The following is a 14,692-nucleotide window of genomic DNA, read 5'->3' as shown; positions in this document are numbered from 1 at the left end:
ATAACCGCTACTTCTTTAGGACAGATATAAAGGACGGGCAAGTTCCCCATAGCCCGGAATCCAAATAGGACAGTAGCCTGTGATTCCCAAAAATCCTCTCAATTGTCTTAAAGTCATAGGTAGGGGATGGTTTAGGGTAGGTTTAATTCTCTCAGGGCCTATGGCCCTAGTCCCTTCTGATATGATTAGGCCCAGATATCTAACAGATTGTTGACAAAGCTGAGCCTTTTCTCTTGATGCCTTGTAGCCTCAGCTTGCCAGAAAGTTTAAGAAATATTCTGAGGCTCATGAACAAGCTTCCTCTGTCTCAGCACAGAGCAAAATATCATCTACATATTGTAATACTACCGCTTCAGAGCTATTAAAGTTTTGTAGATCTCGTGACAAACTTTGTCCCAATAAGTGAGGACTGTCACGAAATCCCTGGGGCAAAACTGTCCAGGTTAACTGAGAAGCTGGCTGCGTAGGTTCTTCAAAGGCAAATAGAAATTGACTTTCCTCCGCCATAGGCACTGAATAGAAGGCATTTTTTAAACCAATTACTGAAAAATATTTGGCTCCTTCAGGAATTTCAGACAATAGAGTATAAGGATTAGGCACCACGGGGTGTAAAGGAAACACAGCCTCATTTATTATTCGTAAATCTTGAACTAGTCTCCATTTACCATCTGATTTTTTTTATACCCAAAATAGGAGTGTTGCATGGACTGTTACAGGGAACTAATAGTCCCTGCTCCTTTAAATTCTCAATGATGGGTTTTAACCTTTCCTTAACCTCAGGTTTCAGTGGATACTGTTTCTTATGTGGGAATAAGTGCGGGTCTTTGAGCTTGACAACCACAGGAATAGCATTTTGTGCTCGCCCCACAGATTTTCCATCAGCCCATACTCTAGGATTCACATTTTGTTCAACTAAAGGGAGAGAAAGGGAAGGCTCCATATTCATGAAAACAGAGGCATGGACCTTGCTCAGTATATCCCTCCCCAAAAGGGGTGAGGGTGATTCTGGCACAATAAGAAACTCATGTGAAAATAGCACAGAATCCCAGTTGCACTACAGAGAATAACTGAAGTAATACCTTTTGGCTCGTCCAGACAGTCCCATTACAGAAGCGGATCAGGAAGAAAGTGGGCCAGGGGCTTCAGTAAGCACGGAGTAAGTTGCCCCAGTATCTAAAAGGAAATTGACGGATTGGCCTCCCACCGTTATCAATACCCGGGGTTCCTCAGGTGTAATTAGGACGGGAGCTTGTGTGGGAACCCCCGGGCACCTTCAGTCCTGATTGTCTTGAGAGTCAGACCCCTGAGACCTACGCCTCTGGGAGCAGTCTCTCCTCCAGTGTGGTCCCTTGCAGACCGGACATGGAGACAGGGGCGGCTTAGATGCCTGAGGGCAATCCCGCTTGAGATGCCCCTCCTTTTCACAGCAATAGCAAGCCCATCCCTTTTCACCTGGGTCCCTCTGGGCATTTTTCTCAGGCTGTTTAAGAACGGTTTTCATAGCCATTGCGAGGGCTTCCGCCTTTTCCTTCGTCTTTCTCTGTCTTTCTTTCTTTTCCTCATATTTCCTACCATAATAAACTGTCTGAGCCAGTTGTAACAGATTATCTAAAGACTGATTTGGTCCATACGCCCGTTTTGATAACTTACGGTGAATATCTGGAGCCGACTGAGTGAGAAATCTATCCTTTAAGATCACTTTTCCCTCTTCACTTTCAGGATCAATCTCAGTGAATCTGCGAAGGGCTTCTCTCAGTCTGTCTAGGAATTTACCAGGAGCTTCCTTCTCCTCCTGTTCTATGTCTGCCAGTTTGCCATAGTTCAAAGGCTTAGAATGCGCCTGCCTGAGTCCTTCAAGAACACATCTGACAAAATGACTCTGATCCCATCTTCCTTTAGCAGTGTTATAGTCCCAGCCTGGTTCTGTAGCTGGGACCGCTTGACTCCCAGTGGGGAGGGCAGTTATCTCGTCCTCCCTCTTTCCCACTGATTCATTACCAAGCCATTCATCTCCATAAGCAACCGCTTTCCCCAAAACTCGAGCTTTTGAGTTGGGAGTCAACGTTTGTCCCAAGATATACATCACATCCTTCCAAGTAAGGTCATAATGCAGAGTAACACCTTTAAAAGCTCTAATATATTTTTCTGGGTCCTCTAAATAGTCTCCCAGATCCTCCTTAATTCTTTGTATCTCTTGATAAGAAAAAGGCTTATTAACTCTCATAGACTGATAATTTCTCCCGGTGGGTACTTCATGAAGAGGCAACAGCATGAGTGGCTGTCCCTCAGTCTCTCTGGCTGCTCTGCGCATATCCCAGGGATAGATTGGAGAAACCTGCTTTTCTTTATCTCTTTGCCTCCTGTCCTCCATCTCATCTCCTACTTCGATGGTCTGAATTTCTACTGAAACCAGAATAGTCTGAAGTCGTACTGAGACAGGAGTTGTTTGGACCTCTACGTGGGCGGTTCGAATCTCAATTTGGGTTCCCACTGAGACCGAGGCAGTTTGAATCTCAGTTTGGGTTTCCACTGAGACCAAAGCAGTTTGAGTCTCAGCTTGGAGCCCCGAATACGGGGGCAAAGTAGGAGGACAGGGGGGAGCGGAAGGTTTCACCCCCAAATCTACACCCTTAGGACCTAAGTCTGGCATATTTCGCAGAGAGAAAAAGGGCAACACATATGCTACTTCTACACATTTCCCTTGCTTTTTACAGAACCGGTCTAATTGTAAAACAGTGTTATACTTAAGAGACCCTCCAACTGGCCACCGTTCGCTGTCCTCCAGTGGGTACCGCGGCCATGCAGTATCACATAGGAAGACCAGGTGTATCTTCTTTAAGCCCTGGGGATCAAATCTATCCTAGTTTTTCAGGATACAGTTCAAAGGAGTGAGGCTGGAATTGTTAGCTCCCATCTGTAAGAGAGAAAAAAAAGCGACCAGCGCCATTTTTTTCTACCGGAGGCGTCCCTCCCTGCTCTAGATGGGGGTGTAGACAGACGTTACACCAAAAGCTTTTCCTTCCTGGTCGGACTTAGTCTGTCTCCTACCGACGCAGGCGTCACACTCGTCCCTCCCGGTTCTACCACCGAGACGGGGTGGGGATGCACCAGGGGTAGACCTAATGGCATCCCTGACTGACGTCCAGCCCTTCACCTCGTTTGCCTCTGATGCCACCCGGGGTGCAATCAGAGTAACCTTCCGGAATGCCTCCCAAGCTAAGACCTCTGGGGGAAACATTAGTCACCTGAGTGCCCGTGCACGACCCTGAGTATATTCGTGACCGCAATAAGACCAATATGAACATAAAACTGAGATGCTCCTTCCAAGCGTCACCACACCAGTATAAAAGCCTCCTCTGGTCCACTAAGAGCCAGTGTTACCAAAGGAAAAAAAAAAAAATTGCAGTTCCAATCTGAGTAACCTTTAACCTCAGAGATGCTCTTGGAGTTAGAGCTCCATCTAGATTCCGAACTTTCGAGTCCTAGCAAGGCTAGGCGCTTTCTGACTACCAATCCAAGTCTGGGACCTAGGCCACAGTACACATTAGCAACATAGATCACAAGTCCCTTGAAAGTCTATGATCCGATAGACTAGGTTAGTACTTCTAATTCCCAAGGAGTTATGAAATGGTCAAAGAGACTGAAAAGTCTGACCGAGAAAGGAGAGTTCGGTCCACACACTTTGCCCATTTCTGGTCGGTTCCCGAAGGAAACATTGGTTGCCTCTTGGCATTGGCAGGTCGGTATAAGCCCCCGACAGGTTTTTGCCATAAGCCTTATGAGGTTGCCGCGGAACCGCAGAGCAGGGCTCCTCACTAGCTTCGCGCAGGGCGTTTCATTCATTCACACAAGCACACCGCAGAGTTAGAAAAGTACAGCGGAAAACGTGTTCGCTAGGAGAACAAAGAACTAGAGCTCCAAGCATCCTTACCTTGTCCTGAAGGATCCTGGACGAGGCCCCAAGATGAAAGGTTCTTGCTGTATGATAAGACGTGGGATTCTTGGCCTCCGGAGGAGACGAATTCAATCCGGGGCCAGAGACGAGGCTGGATCGCTCAGAGCTTTTGTGTAATAAAGTTTTATTAAAGTATAAAGGAGATAGAGAAAGCTTCTGACATAGGCATCAGAAGGGGGCAAAAGAGTACCCCCCTCCTAGTCTTTAGCTGTATGTTATATAGTCACTGACAGTCTGTTAATGAAAAGAAAGGAATGTCATAAAATTTAAAATGGCGCCAGATAATTCATCCCTGGCCATGAAACGATTGACTTGAATCTTGTAGAAGGGCAGAATACCAACAAATAGTTCCATTTACATAGATTAGGAGAAGAATACCTGAGTAAGTAAGTTAGGCCTTTTGGCACAACCAACTTGAAGATAGAGTCTGGGGTACATTAACATAGTTTAAGACAACATTTCCATAAGAAAAAGAAATTGGTTAACTCAAGGTTTGAGAGTAGTTAGCTTTAGGTGAGACCAGGTGTCATGGCAACACAGCATGTTAAGAGAAACCACCTTTTAAATTTGTATGGAGAAGGAAAAACATATGGCTGGTTTTTTCCTCCTGCCGCTTAAGAGAGATAAAAATGTCTGGCACTTGCAGCCTCTTTCCTCCATTTGGAGACCCCTGGCCTTCCTGCGTGTTACCCTCTCACCTGGGATGTAAGGAGAATGGAGATAGCCATACACCCAGGTATGTGTCTATGGATGAAGCAGATAAGTCAGGTGAGAGGGACAAGCATTGTGAAGGAAGTCATACTTTGTCGTATGGTTTGAGAAGATCTGCTTCAGTTGAGATGATTTTGGACTAGGCTAGGTTTATTTCTGTCCCTGTCATAGAGCATCATCTCCTGACCCATTCCTGATTCTTTTTATCATTTGTGTGTTTTTCTCCAGTGATTAATTTTCACATTCACAGTTAGAACCAAAATACTTGTCTTGGCTGGAACAACCTGCATGACCTGATAACTCGTCCATTGTGAGGAGGTTTTAGGAAATCTGCATATTTCTGAGTAACTATATTAAGCCCTTTTAAAAGTGCTGATTCTGTCCCTAGTCAGAAGTGTGTGGGTGGAGCTGTGAAAAAATTGCCAAACTTGTAGGCATACTGGGGACAGATGTTTTTTGTTTTCTACTGAAGAAGGAATTCATAGGGCCTGGACTCCATCTCAGGCCTGTCCGTGCTGGCCGTGCTCGGCTGCCTCTCCAGCGGACTCTGAACTCTCTGCTTAGTGCCTGTGGGGACGACAATGGAAGGATAAGACCCCCTCCAGACAGGGGAATCTTGAAGATCACATCCAGGCTACTCATTGCCTAAGAGGAAGCATACCGTAATCACCCCTGTCTCCGGACAGGTCATAAACTTTTTTCATATCTATCAGGATGTAATCACAGGCTTATCAATTATTAACTGGTTGGAATGTAACTGCGGGCTTGTTGACTGTTGACTGTTTGGACACGTACACATGGGGTAGGTGGTGGGTTTAGACAAGTACACATGGGGTAGGTGGTGGGTTTAGACACGTACACATGGGGTAGGTGGTGGGTTTGGACACGTACGCATGGGGTATAAAAGATTTTCACAAATGCTGGACGGGGTCCTTGGCTAAGAGGAGACTCTGCCTTGGGCCCGCCGGCATAATAAACTGCACTCCACTATCTGCATTGTCCTTCTGAGTGAGTCTGTTTCCCGGAAAGCGTGGCTATAACACTACCATATAATTTCCAGTCCACTGGAAACTACACATATGACCTTAGAAATATCATACTGAAATTCTTTCTTCACTGCATAAGACACCTCACTAAAATGAGAAAATGCAAATCTGAATTTTATGTTAAAGATTCTCTTTTTTTATATGAACTAACATTAAATGTGTTAAGTATATTTGTCCCAATTCATTAATGCTAAAATGCTTTAATATATTCATTTACTTCACAGAGTTTTTAAACAAATTATTGACGTGGGAGTTTAGAACATTTCCCACAGTGCTTTTTTCTGATTGTTCTTCACTATTAAGCTTATAGATTATATAGAGAAATCTTTAAGAAGAAATTTTTCTGTTCCGAAAACGCTATTTTACAATGTTATGTTAGTTTTGCTATACAGAAAGAATAAGTGATACATATACACATTTCCCTTCTTGATTAGATTTCCTTCCCATCTAGGTCACCACAGAGCATTGAGTAGAGTTCCCTGTGTTCTCACCATATTTTTCAAGTCTCACTTCTCATTTGATTTGTTAAGAACTCTTACCTTATTAAATCTATCTTGTTTGTTATGAAATATCCCAGGATTTTATCATTTATGCCATCTATTTCTGATTAGTTCTAGGTCAATAGCATTTACTATTTTAGACTCTATTAGAACATGCTCAGATGACAACATGAGTGGTAAGTGGGTTAAATAATTAGTAGGCATTAGCATTTGTGAAAACGTTTTGTTTGTAAATTTGATTAATTCAAGCAAAAATTAATCATTACACTGCTCAACTGCTCCTCCCTTTGTTGTTCCTCTAGGTTTCTATCTGGACTTCTTCTCTGCACCATACTCCTTTGTCATCTCATCTTGTCCAATGTTCTGTGTTTGTGGTCTCTCTTCTGCAGGCTGCAGATCCTAGTTCCTTTTGCTCTGGTGTCTGCTCCATAGTGGGTAAGGCGGTCCAGAGACTTGTGCCCTTATGCCCTTGAGAGGGGGTTGAATGTTACTATTGTGACCAGAGCCTGCCCGGATATTGAGGGCCGCTTCGCCTTTCCTCTGTGGCTGTCACTGTCTGTGGCGGGGTCTGCTTCCTGATTAGTGGAGCAGAGGCCCCAGGTCTGAAATTAGCTCTGCTCTGATCTGTGGTGCTTCTGATCTAGTGGGACTGGAGCACACCCACTGGGAGGGAAGCCACTGAGTATTGCTCCTCTGGGGATATTCTCCTCGGAGAGTGCTCTGCCTGTCATTTTTCATGTGCTGTGCGAGCTCGCCTGTGACCCTGTGTTCGCATTGATCTTGGCCCCACCTGAACCATGGGTATGCTGGCATTTGACCCTGGTGTCTCTCAGATGTTGTTTTCACCAGGTCACCAGCAGAGATCCACTGTAGTCATATCCCAGGTGTACATTCATTGTGGAGCTGGACCCGCTGTGGTGCTATGGGGGCAATGGACACTGTGACCTGGCCCAAATGCCTCATGTGTGGGCCTACAACCTCTACAGTTGCTAAAGCCAGACAGGTCTTGACTGCCAGAGACTCATTTCCATCCAGATGTTCTGTTCCTGCTGAGTTTACCAAGCCAGTTGTGGGGTGTAACACCATGGTTTGTACAGATGCAAGCAGAGATCTCAGCTTTTCTGGCTTAGTGGCAGGGCCTTGGGGCTCAGCTGTGGTTTCAGCACCACCTGTACATTGGGACCACCCACAGGCGTGTGCTCTGAAGGTGCCCCTGGAGCCCATGAGCCTACCCTGGTGGGGAGGAGGCTGGGGAGGAGGAAGCAGCTGTGGGGGTCGTGAGATCACCCACCTAGGTGGGGGCCATTCCTAGTGCCTGGAGAGGCAGGGACAGGCACAGGGGCAGAGAGGCAGCAAGGAGGTTCTTCCCTTCAGGCATCACTCATCAGCACCGCTCTGCTTCTCTGGCGGTTCAGGCTTCCTCCACAAGCATGCCATTTGCAGAGCTCTTCCCTCCCTCCCGTCCACTCAGGATGTCTCCTTATGGCCAACCGCAGTCCTCTGCCTGGGTCTGCTCTCCGGACCCCACGGTCCAGCACCCAGCCCTTGTCTGCAGCGGAGGACACCCTCTCAGGCTCGTGGGCAGGGCAGGGGTCAGGACCCTGCTTACAGGTCTCACTCTGTCCTGCACACTCGTTGCCGTGTTCTCTTCCCACAGGGAACGAGTCTCCCCTTCTGTCCCAACTGAGCTCCCCCCAGTGAGGGGCTTCCCTGGATGTAGAGACCTCTCCTCTCTTCAGATCCCCCCAGGGTTTTGCGGGTCCCACCGGCTTCTTTTCCTCTTCCCTTTCCTCCAGCACTCTCTTGTCCTACCTGGCTCAGCAGGACTCTTTCATGTCCTTTCAGGTGTCCAAGTTCCTCTGCGCATATTCCGCAGGGCTCTGAGAATTTTTCCACTTCAAGATGTATTCTTGATGCTTTTGTGGAGAGAGATGAACTCCATGTCTTCCGAATCCTCTGCCATCTTGACTCCTTCTATCTCAGTTTTAGTCTTAATCTAGCCAAGTGTATGCCAATTTTATGTAAATTGTAAACTGTATTCCCCAAGAATAGTAAGTAGAATAACTTATCATTTGGTATCTTTCAGCTGTGTCTTCTCACAACACCCAAGGTTTGAAGACGCAAAAGCCAGGCTTAGAAGATTTACTCCCAACAGCAAAGCTAGGAATATATGAAAGATTTCACCTTGAAAGTTTACATTTAACCAAGGACTGGGAATCTATGAGGGCATATAAAGAGTGGAGAGCATGCTATGATGGACACAACCAAGTTGGTACAGTTTCCCATAAAATAAACATTACCGCCAAAAGAAATCAAGGATGTGAATCAAATAAGGAAAAAAAATTTCAGATGACCAATTTCAGTCATCAACATCTGCAGTTAAGTGTATATTTGTCAGCAATGACCCACATCATCTCTTGAAAAATACATGTTCTCTGAAGGGAAATGTGGAAAATCTGGAAGGTCATCTAGTCTCTACTGCAAATATTCATTCAAACCTATACTCTGAGCACAGCTGTCTATTAAATATACATTCAAACATGTCTGGAAAACAGAAATTTAAACATGAGGGGGAAAATTCCCAATACCGTCACTTTGAGGGATCCTTTAACAAGGGTTTCTTGTTCTTCAACCAACAACTATTGTCTCCTTGTTCCAAAATCTGTAATGTTGGTAATAATGGGAGAGACCTTATTCAACCATCATTGTTCAATACATATGGAGGTATAATTAGTGTGGAACAACTTTACAAGTGTAACAAAGTGAGTAATGCCTTAAGCAGGAGCTCTACCCCCAATAATTACAAGAGTATACATGATGGAATGAGAAGCTCTTCATGCAATGAAACTGGGCATAATGTTGACCAAGACTCATATCCCGTGAAACAACAGGGACATCAATTTTCAGACAACAATTCTAAACATCATAAGTGTAGGAATATATTTTATCAAAGCTCAAATCTGACTATTAATACTTATAAGGAAAAAAAATACTTATAAGAGTATGGATATTGGAGAGAAGACTTATAATTGTTATGATTATGGTAAAGCTTTTAACCAGTCTTCAAAACTTATTCAACAGCAGAATATTCAGAATAAGTGGAAACATTGCAAGTGTAATACATGTGGAAAAGTCTTTAGAAACTCACCAAATCTAAGTAGACATAGGAAAATCCATACAGGAAGGAAAGATTTCAAATGTACAGCATGTGGCCAAACCTTTAATCAGAGTTCATATTTAACTGAACATCTGGGAATCCATGCTGGGGAGAAACCATACAAATGTACAGAATGTGACAAAGTCTTTATCTGCTGTTCATGTGTTACTCAACATCAGCAAATTCATACTAGGGAGAGACCTTATAAATGTACAGCATGTGGCAAGGCTTTTAAGCAGCGTTCAGGTTTAACTAAACATCACCGAATCCATACAGGGGAGAGACCTTATAAATGTACAGAATGTGGCAAAGCCTTTATCAATTATTCGCTTCTTACTCGACATGAATGAATCCATTCTGGGGAGAGACCTTATAAATGTACAGCATGTGGCAAGGCTTTTAAGCAGCGTTCAGCTTTAACTGAACATCAGCGAATCCATACTGGGGAGAGACCTTATAAATGTCCAGAATGTGGCAAAGCGTTTATCAATTATTCACTTCTTACTCCACATCAACGAATCCATACTGGGGAGACACCTTATAAATGTACAGCATCTGGCAAAGCCTTTATCCGTTATTCTTTTCTTACTCGACATCAGCGAATCCATGCTGGGGAGAGACCTTATAAATATATACCATGACTGTTTATAATAGCCAGGACATGGAAGCAATCTAGATGCCCATCAGCAGATGAATGAATAAGGAAGCTGTGGTACATATACACCATGGAATATTACTCAGCCATTAAAAAGAATTCATTTGAATCAGTTCTAATGAGATGGATGAAACTGGAGCCCATTATACAGAGTGAAGTAAGCCAGAAAGATAAAGAACATTACAGCATACTAACACATATATATGGAATTTAGAAAGATGGTAACGATAACCCTATATGCAAAACAGAAAAAGAGACACAGAAGTACAGAACAGTCTTTTGAACTCTGTGGGAGAAGGTGAGGGTGGGATGTTTCGAAAGAACAGCATGTATATTATCTATGGTGAAACAGATCACCAGCCCAGGTGGGATGCATGAGACAGGTGCTCGGGCCTGGTGCACTGGGAAGACCCAGAGGAATCGGGTGGAGAGGGAGGTGGGAGGGGGGATCGGGATGGGGAATACGTGTAACTCTATGGCTGATTCATATCAATGTATGACAAAACCCACTGAAATGTTGTGAAGTAATTAGCCTCCAACTAATAAAAAAAAAAAAGATTATTAAAAAAATAAATTAAATAAATAAATAAATAAAAATATACAGCATGTGGCAAGGCTTTTAAGCGGAGTTTAAATTTAACTCAACATCAGCGAATCCATACTGGGGAAAGACGTTATAAATGTACAGACTCTGGCAAAGCCTTTTTGCAGAGTTCAGGTCTTTCTCGAAATCAGAGGCATCATACTGCAGATAAATGTTAGAAATGTAAGGAATGTGGCAAAGGATTTCATCACAGCCATCACCTCACTCACAATCAGAGAGGACATACTGCAGAGAAACCCTAGAAATGAATCAGTGATGAAAAAAAGTTGGTCCCAAATATACAATTTTGAAAAAAACAAGTGTTTTCTTTGGAAAGATACATAAATGAAATTTAAAAAATGTAGAAAACTGCTTAATCAAACAACAAAAGTAACTCAATACCAGAGAATTCATACTAGAAAGCATGTCATTAGTACCACTTTTGTTGAATTAATCTCAGCAGAAACACTGTAGCAAGTATTCCATAAGTAAAACACGTACAAAATTGATATGTTAGTATGGATCACAAGATGAAGGGGTGGATATTTGCAGAGGTATAATTATTATTAATGTATCCTTGTTTATGTGAAGTTATTTGAGATTATTAAGGAACCAAAACGAATGTAATTCAACTCTCAAATTGCTACATGCTGTGATTTGTATCTACTGTATATATGAACTTATGTTTTTGACGGTTGTTGCCCAATGGTAAGAGAAGCCCTTCAATATTACGTGGGAATCATTTACATTTATTCTCCAATTTATAAGATTAAGAACACAGTCATGTTATATACACACTAAACCTCTGAATGGAGGTATTTGTCACTGATGTCAAACACCTCTGTGGTCACCATGATGTAAGTGTTCAGGGAATAATTCAAAGTAAGACAGAAGTTTGCTCTAAGTTTTCAATAATTATGTCACTTGCTCTTGAAGCATAAAAGAAGGATAGTTCATGAAAATCGAAGGTATTTTTATAACATCAACATAGAGAAATCATGCGTATTATCTGGCAGGCTTGAAGGAAGGACACCTTCTCTTCTAGCTGATGTAAGTATAGAAAACTCTTTCTAGAAAAATCATATTAATATAATTACTGTCGATCCATGTTTACTAAATTACCCTCCATTTTGTAAATGATATAAATCACATTCTCAGATCATTTCATCAGAGAAACAGGAAAGTTTTTAGAAGCTTGTAATGTGTATTTTAATCAAGGATCAAACAACAATTGGAAAAGGTTTTATTCCATCTGTGTAAAATTAATGTACCTTAATTAATAAAAGGAAATGGTTTTTCAGTGTTGCAATTGATGTGGAATGAATGAAGGGTTAACGCACCACCAGCATTAACCTCTCCCACCTATTTAAGGTTGCAGGAAAGGTAACGTAATGATAAACTATTTGTAGCACAGGGGGATGGCATCTGTAGAAATTAGTTCCTTACTGCCGTTAAACCTCTCATAACTTCATATATTTCCCACCATTTCTACGTTATGTCTCCTCTTTGATTTTTATCTACTTAGACATCATGGTGGTTCTAGTAAGAAGGATCATACAGAGTACTGTTGAGAGCTCCCCTGAACTGCTCCATGCTGTTGCTGCCTCAGCGTCTGTCTGGGGAGCAGGCAGCCTGCAGGTCCTTGAACTCACACCAGCCAGTCCTGTGAGCACCTGCACTAGATGACCCCCTTCCTTGGGACCAGCAGTCTAGCTGAACCCCAGGGTGTACTGCACAGGCCCCCCTTCAGTGATACCCTCTGAGCTCACTGGTATCCTGCTCATCTTTGTTTGAATGGACCCATCCACACTCAGCCTGTGGGACCCACAGCACTTCACCCAGGGTCAGGTCTGAACCCCAAGTACTGGAATTTTCTCTGCTTGGTTCTAGCCTTGACCTTCCTCAGCGGCCCTCAAGGCTTGCTGTGAGTTTTCTGAGGACCTAGAGTCATAAACTCACCTGCTGCAATTGTCCTTTGTTCTTCTTTTAGCTAAAACTTTTCAAGGGCTCATTTAAGCAAATATAAGTTTAACAAAGTCACAAAAAGAATAGTCAAAAGCCATGATGGTAAAATTCTGAACCAAGATTTCTAAAATCTTACCCTGTATCATTCTTAGCACATGTGTCTTGTAAGGCTTAAAGGAACTGTTTTCTCATGGCTTTGGCATACTTTGAATGCAATATATAAATATCTGAAGATATATACATAATATGATTTATATAACACACATTGAATACAAGATATAAATATCTGAAGGTATACATGTTAGTGAGAAAACCAAGTAGGAATATGTGAGTGTATGTGTATTCCTACACATTTAACTTAGAGAACTTAGAAATGCTAGATCAAAACTGGTCATTTCAGAATTGCAGATGATTTACTACAAACTGTAAAGCTTGTCAATTTGTTGATTAATATGTTTTGTCTACTTTTCATGGAATTCATTTCCTTAAATGTCAGGAGGTTATGTTTTTTAAGGAACTTCCACACGGTCCTCCCAAGTGACTGCACCAGCTTACATTCCCTCCAGCCATGTAGAAGGTTCCCTGATCTCCAAGCCCCTTCAGTGTTTGTGATATTGTTAGTGGGCTTTTTGCGCATTGTTATTCTGTTTGCATGCGGTGATACATCCCTGTAGCTTTCTTTTGCATTCCTTATTGTTTAGGGGTGGTGAGCATGTTTCTTTTGCTTCCTGCCCATGGAAAAGAGCAAGCTGCCCCACCCAGCCTCTGCAGCTGTGGGGCACAGGCTTAGTCTCCCCACAGCATGTGGAGTATTCCTGGACCAGGGATGAGGCTCTTGTCCCCCGCGGTGTCAGATGGATTCTCCACCACGGTGACCAATCTGTTTAGCTTTTTTTCCCTTTTGAGACATATATATATATACATATTTATTTAATGGAATATATATTGCTTTACAATGTTGTGCTGGTTTGTGCTGTATGAAATCGTCAATCAGCCATAACTATACATAAATCTACTCCCTCTTCGACCTCCTTCCCGTGGTCTCCATTTCACCCCTCTGGTCAGCACAGAGCACCAAGCTGAGCCCCCTGTGGTAAACAGCAGCTTCCGACCATCTACCTATTTTCACCATCAGTTCAGTTCAGTTGCTCAGTCGTGTCTGACTCTTTGTGACCCCATGGACTGCTGCATGCCAGGTCTCCGTGTCCATCAATAAATCCTGGACCTTGCTCAAACTCATGTCCATTGAGTCAGTGATACCATCCAACCACCTCATCCTCTGTCATCCCCTTCTCCTCCCCCCTTCAACCTTTCCCAGCATCAGGGTCTCTTCCAATGAGTCAGTTCTTCACATCAGGTGGCCAAAATATAGAAGTTTCAGCTTCAACATCAGTCCTTCCAATGAATATTCAGGACTGATTTCCTTTAGGATGGACTGGTTGGATCTCCTTGCAGTCCAAGGGACTTCAAGAGTCTTCTCCAACATTTTATTCATGGTGGTGTATATATGTCAGTGGTACCCTTTCAATTTGTCCCCCTCTTCTTCTCCTGCTGTGTCCACGTCTGATCTCTATATTTGTACAAATATTGTCTTAACAGATATGTATGGAACTTAAAAAAATGGTATTGATGAACTTATTTACTGAGCAGGAATATAGGCGCAAAGGTAGTTCTTAAGCTTTTGCATGTTAAGCTTTCAAGGCATAAAATACATTGACAATCATTCCATGCATTTGACGGTTGTAGCCCTGTGTTCTGGGAAACAAACTGACTCAGAAGGACAATGCAGATAGTGGAGTGTAGTTTATTACACCGGCGGGGCGAAGGCAGAGTCTACTCTTAGCCAAGGACCCCGAAGAGTGTTTGTGAAAACGTTATATACCCTAAGTGTACTTGCTCAAATCCACCTCCCCAAATTCCTTGAAACTAGTCTAGACAAGGTAAAAGAGAGATACGATCAAAGTTAACCCATGATTCTTGTGTCACAGGACTAAATAACGAGTGGATATTTATCAACAGGCCTGTGGTCATATCCCAATAAACAGAATGGAATTCACCACTTTGTTTTGTTACAGAGATAATTACCATATTCTTTTAGGCAACAGAGTCCAAGGAGAAGT

The 14,692-nt window shown here is 43.0% G+C and overlaps 1 protein-coding gene across 1 annotated transcript in view; it reads left to right on the top strand.

Moving 5' to 3' along the window:
• LOC133055139 (zinc finger protein 420-like) overlaps positions 1-9,998 on the top strand; it is a gene marked incomplete at its 3' end in the record, with an annotated part of 35,040 nt that extends 25,042 nt beyond the window's left edge. The window contains 1 exon segment of the mRNA XM_061140592.1: positions 9,262-9,998. Coding sequence (XP_060996575.1) covers positions 9,262-9,998 — 737 coding nt within the window.
• Between the last annotated feature and the right edge of the window lie 4,694 nt (positions 9,999-14,692).

The sequence above is a fragment of the Dama dama genome, chromosome 4, assembly GCF_033118175.1.
Source record: "Dama dama isolate Ldn47 chromosome 4, ASM3311817v1, whole genome shotgun sequence".
Taxonomy (NCBI): Eukaryota; Metazoa; Chordata; class Mammalia; order Artiodactyla; family Cervidae; genus Dama; species Dama dama.
Note: the sequence above shows the minus strand (reverse complement) of the source record. Positions and strands in the feature narration are given on the sequence as shown.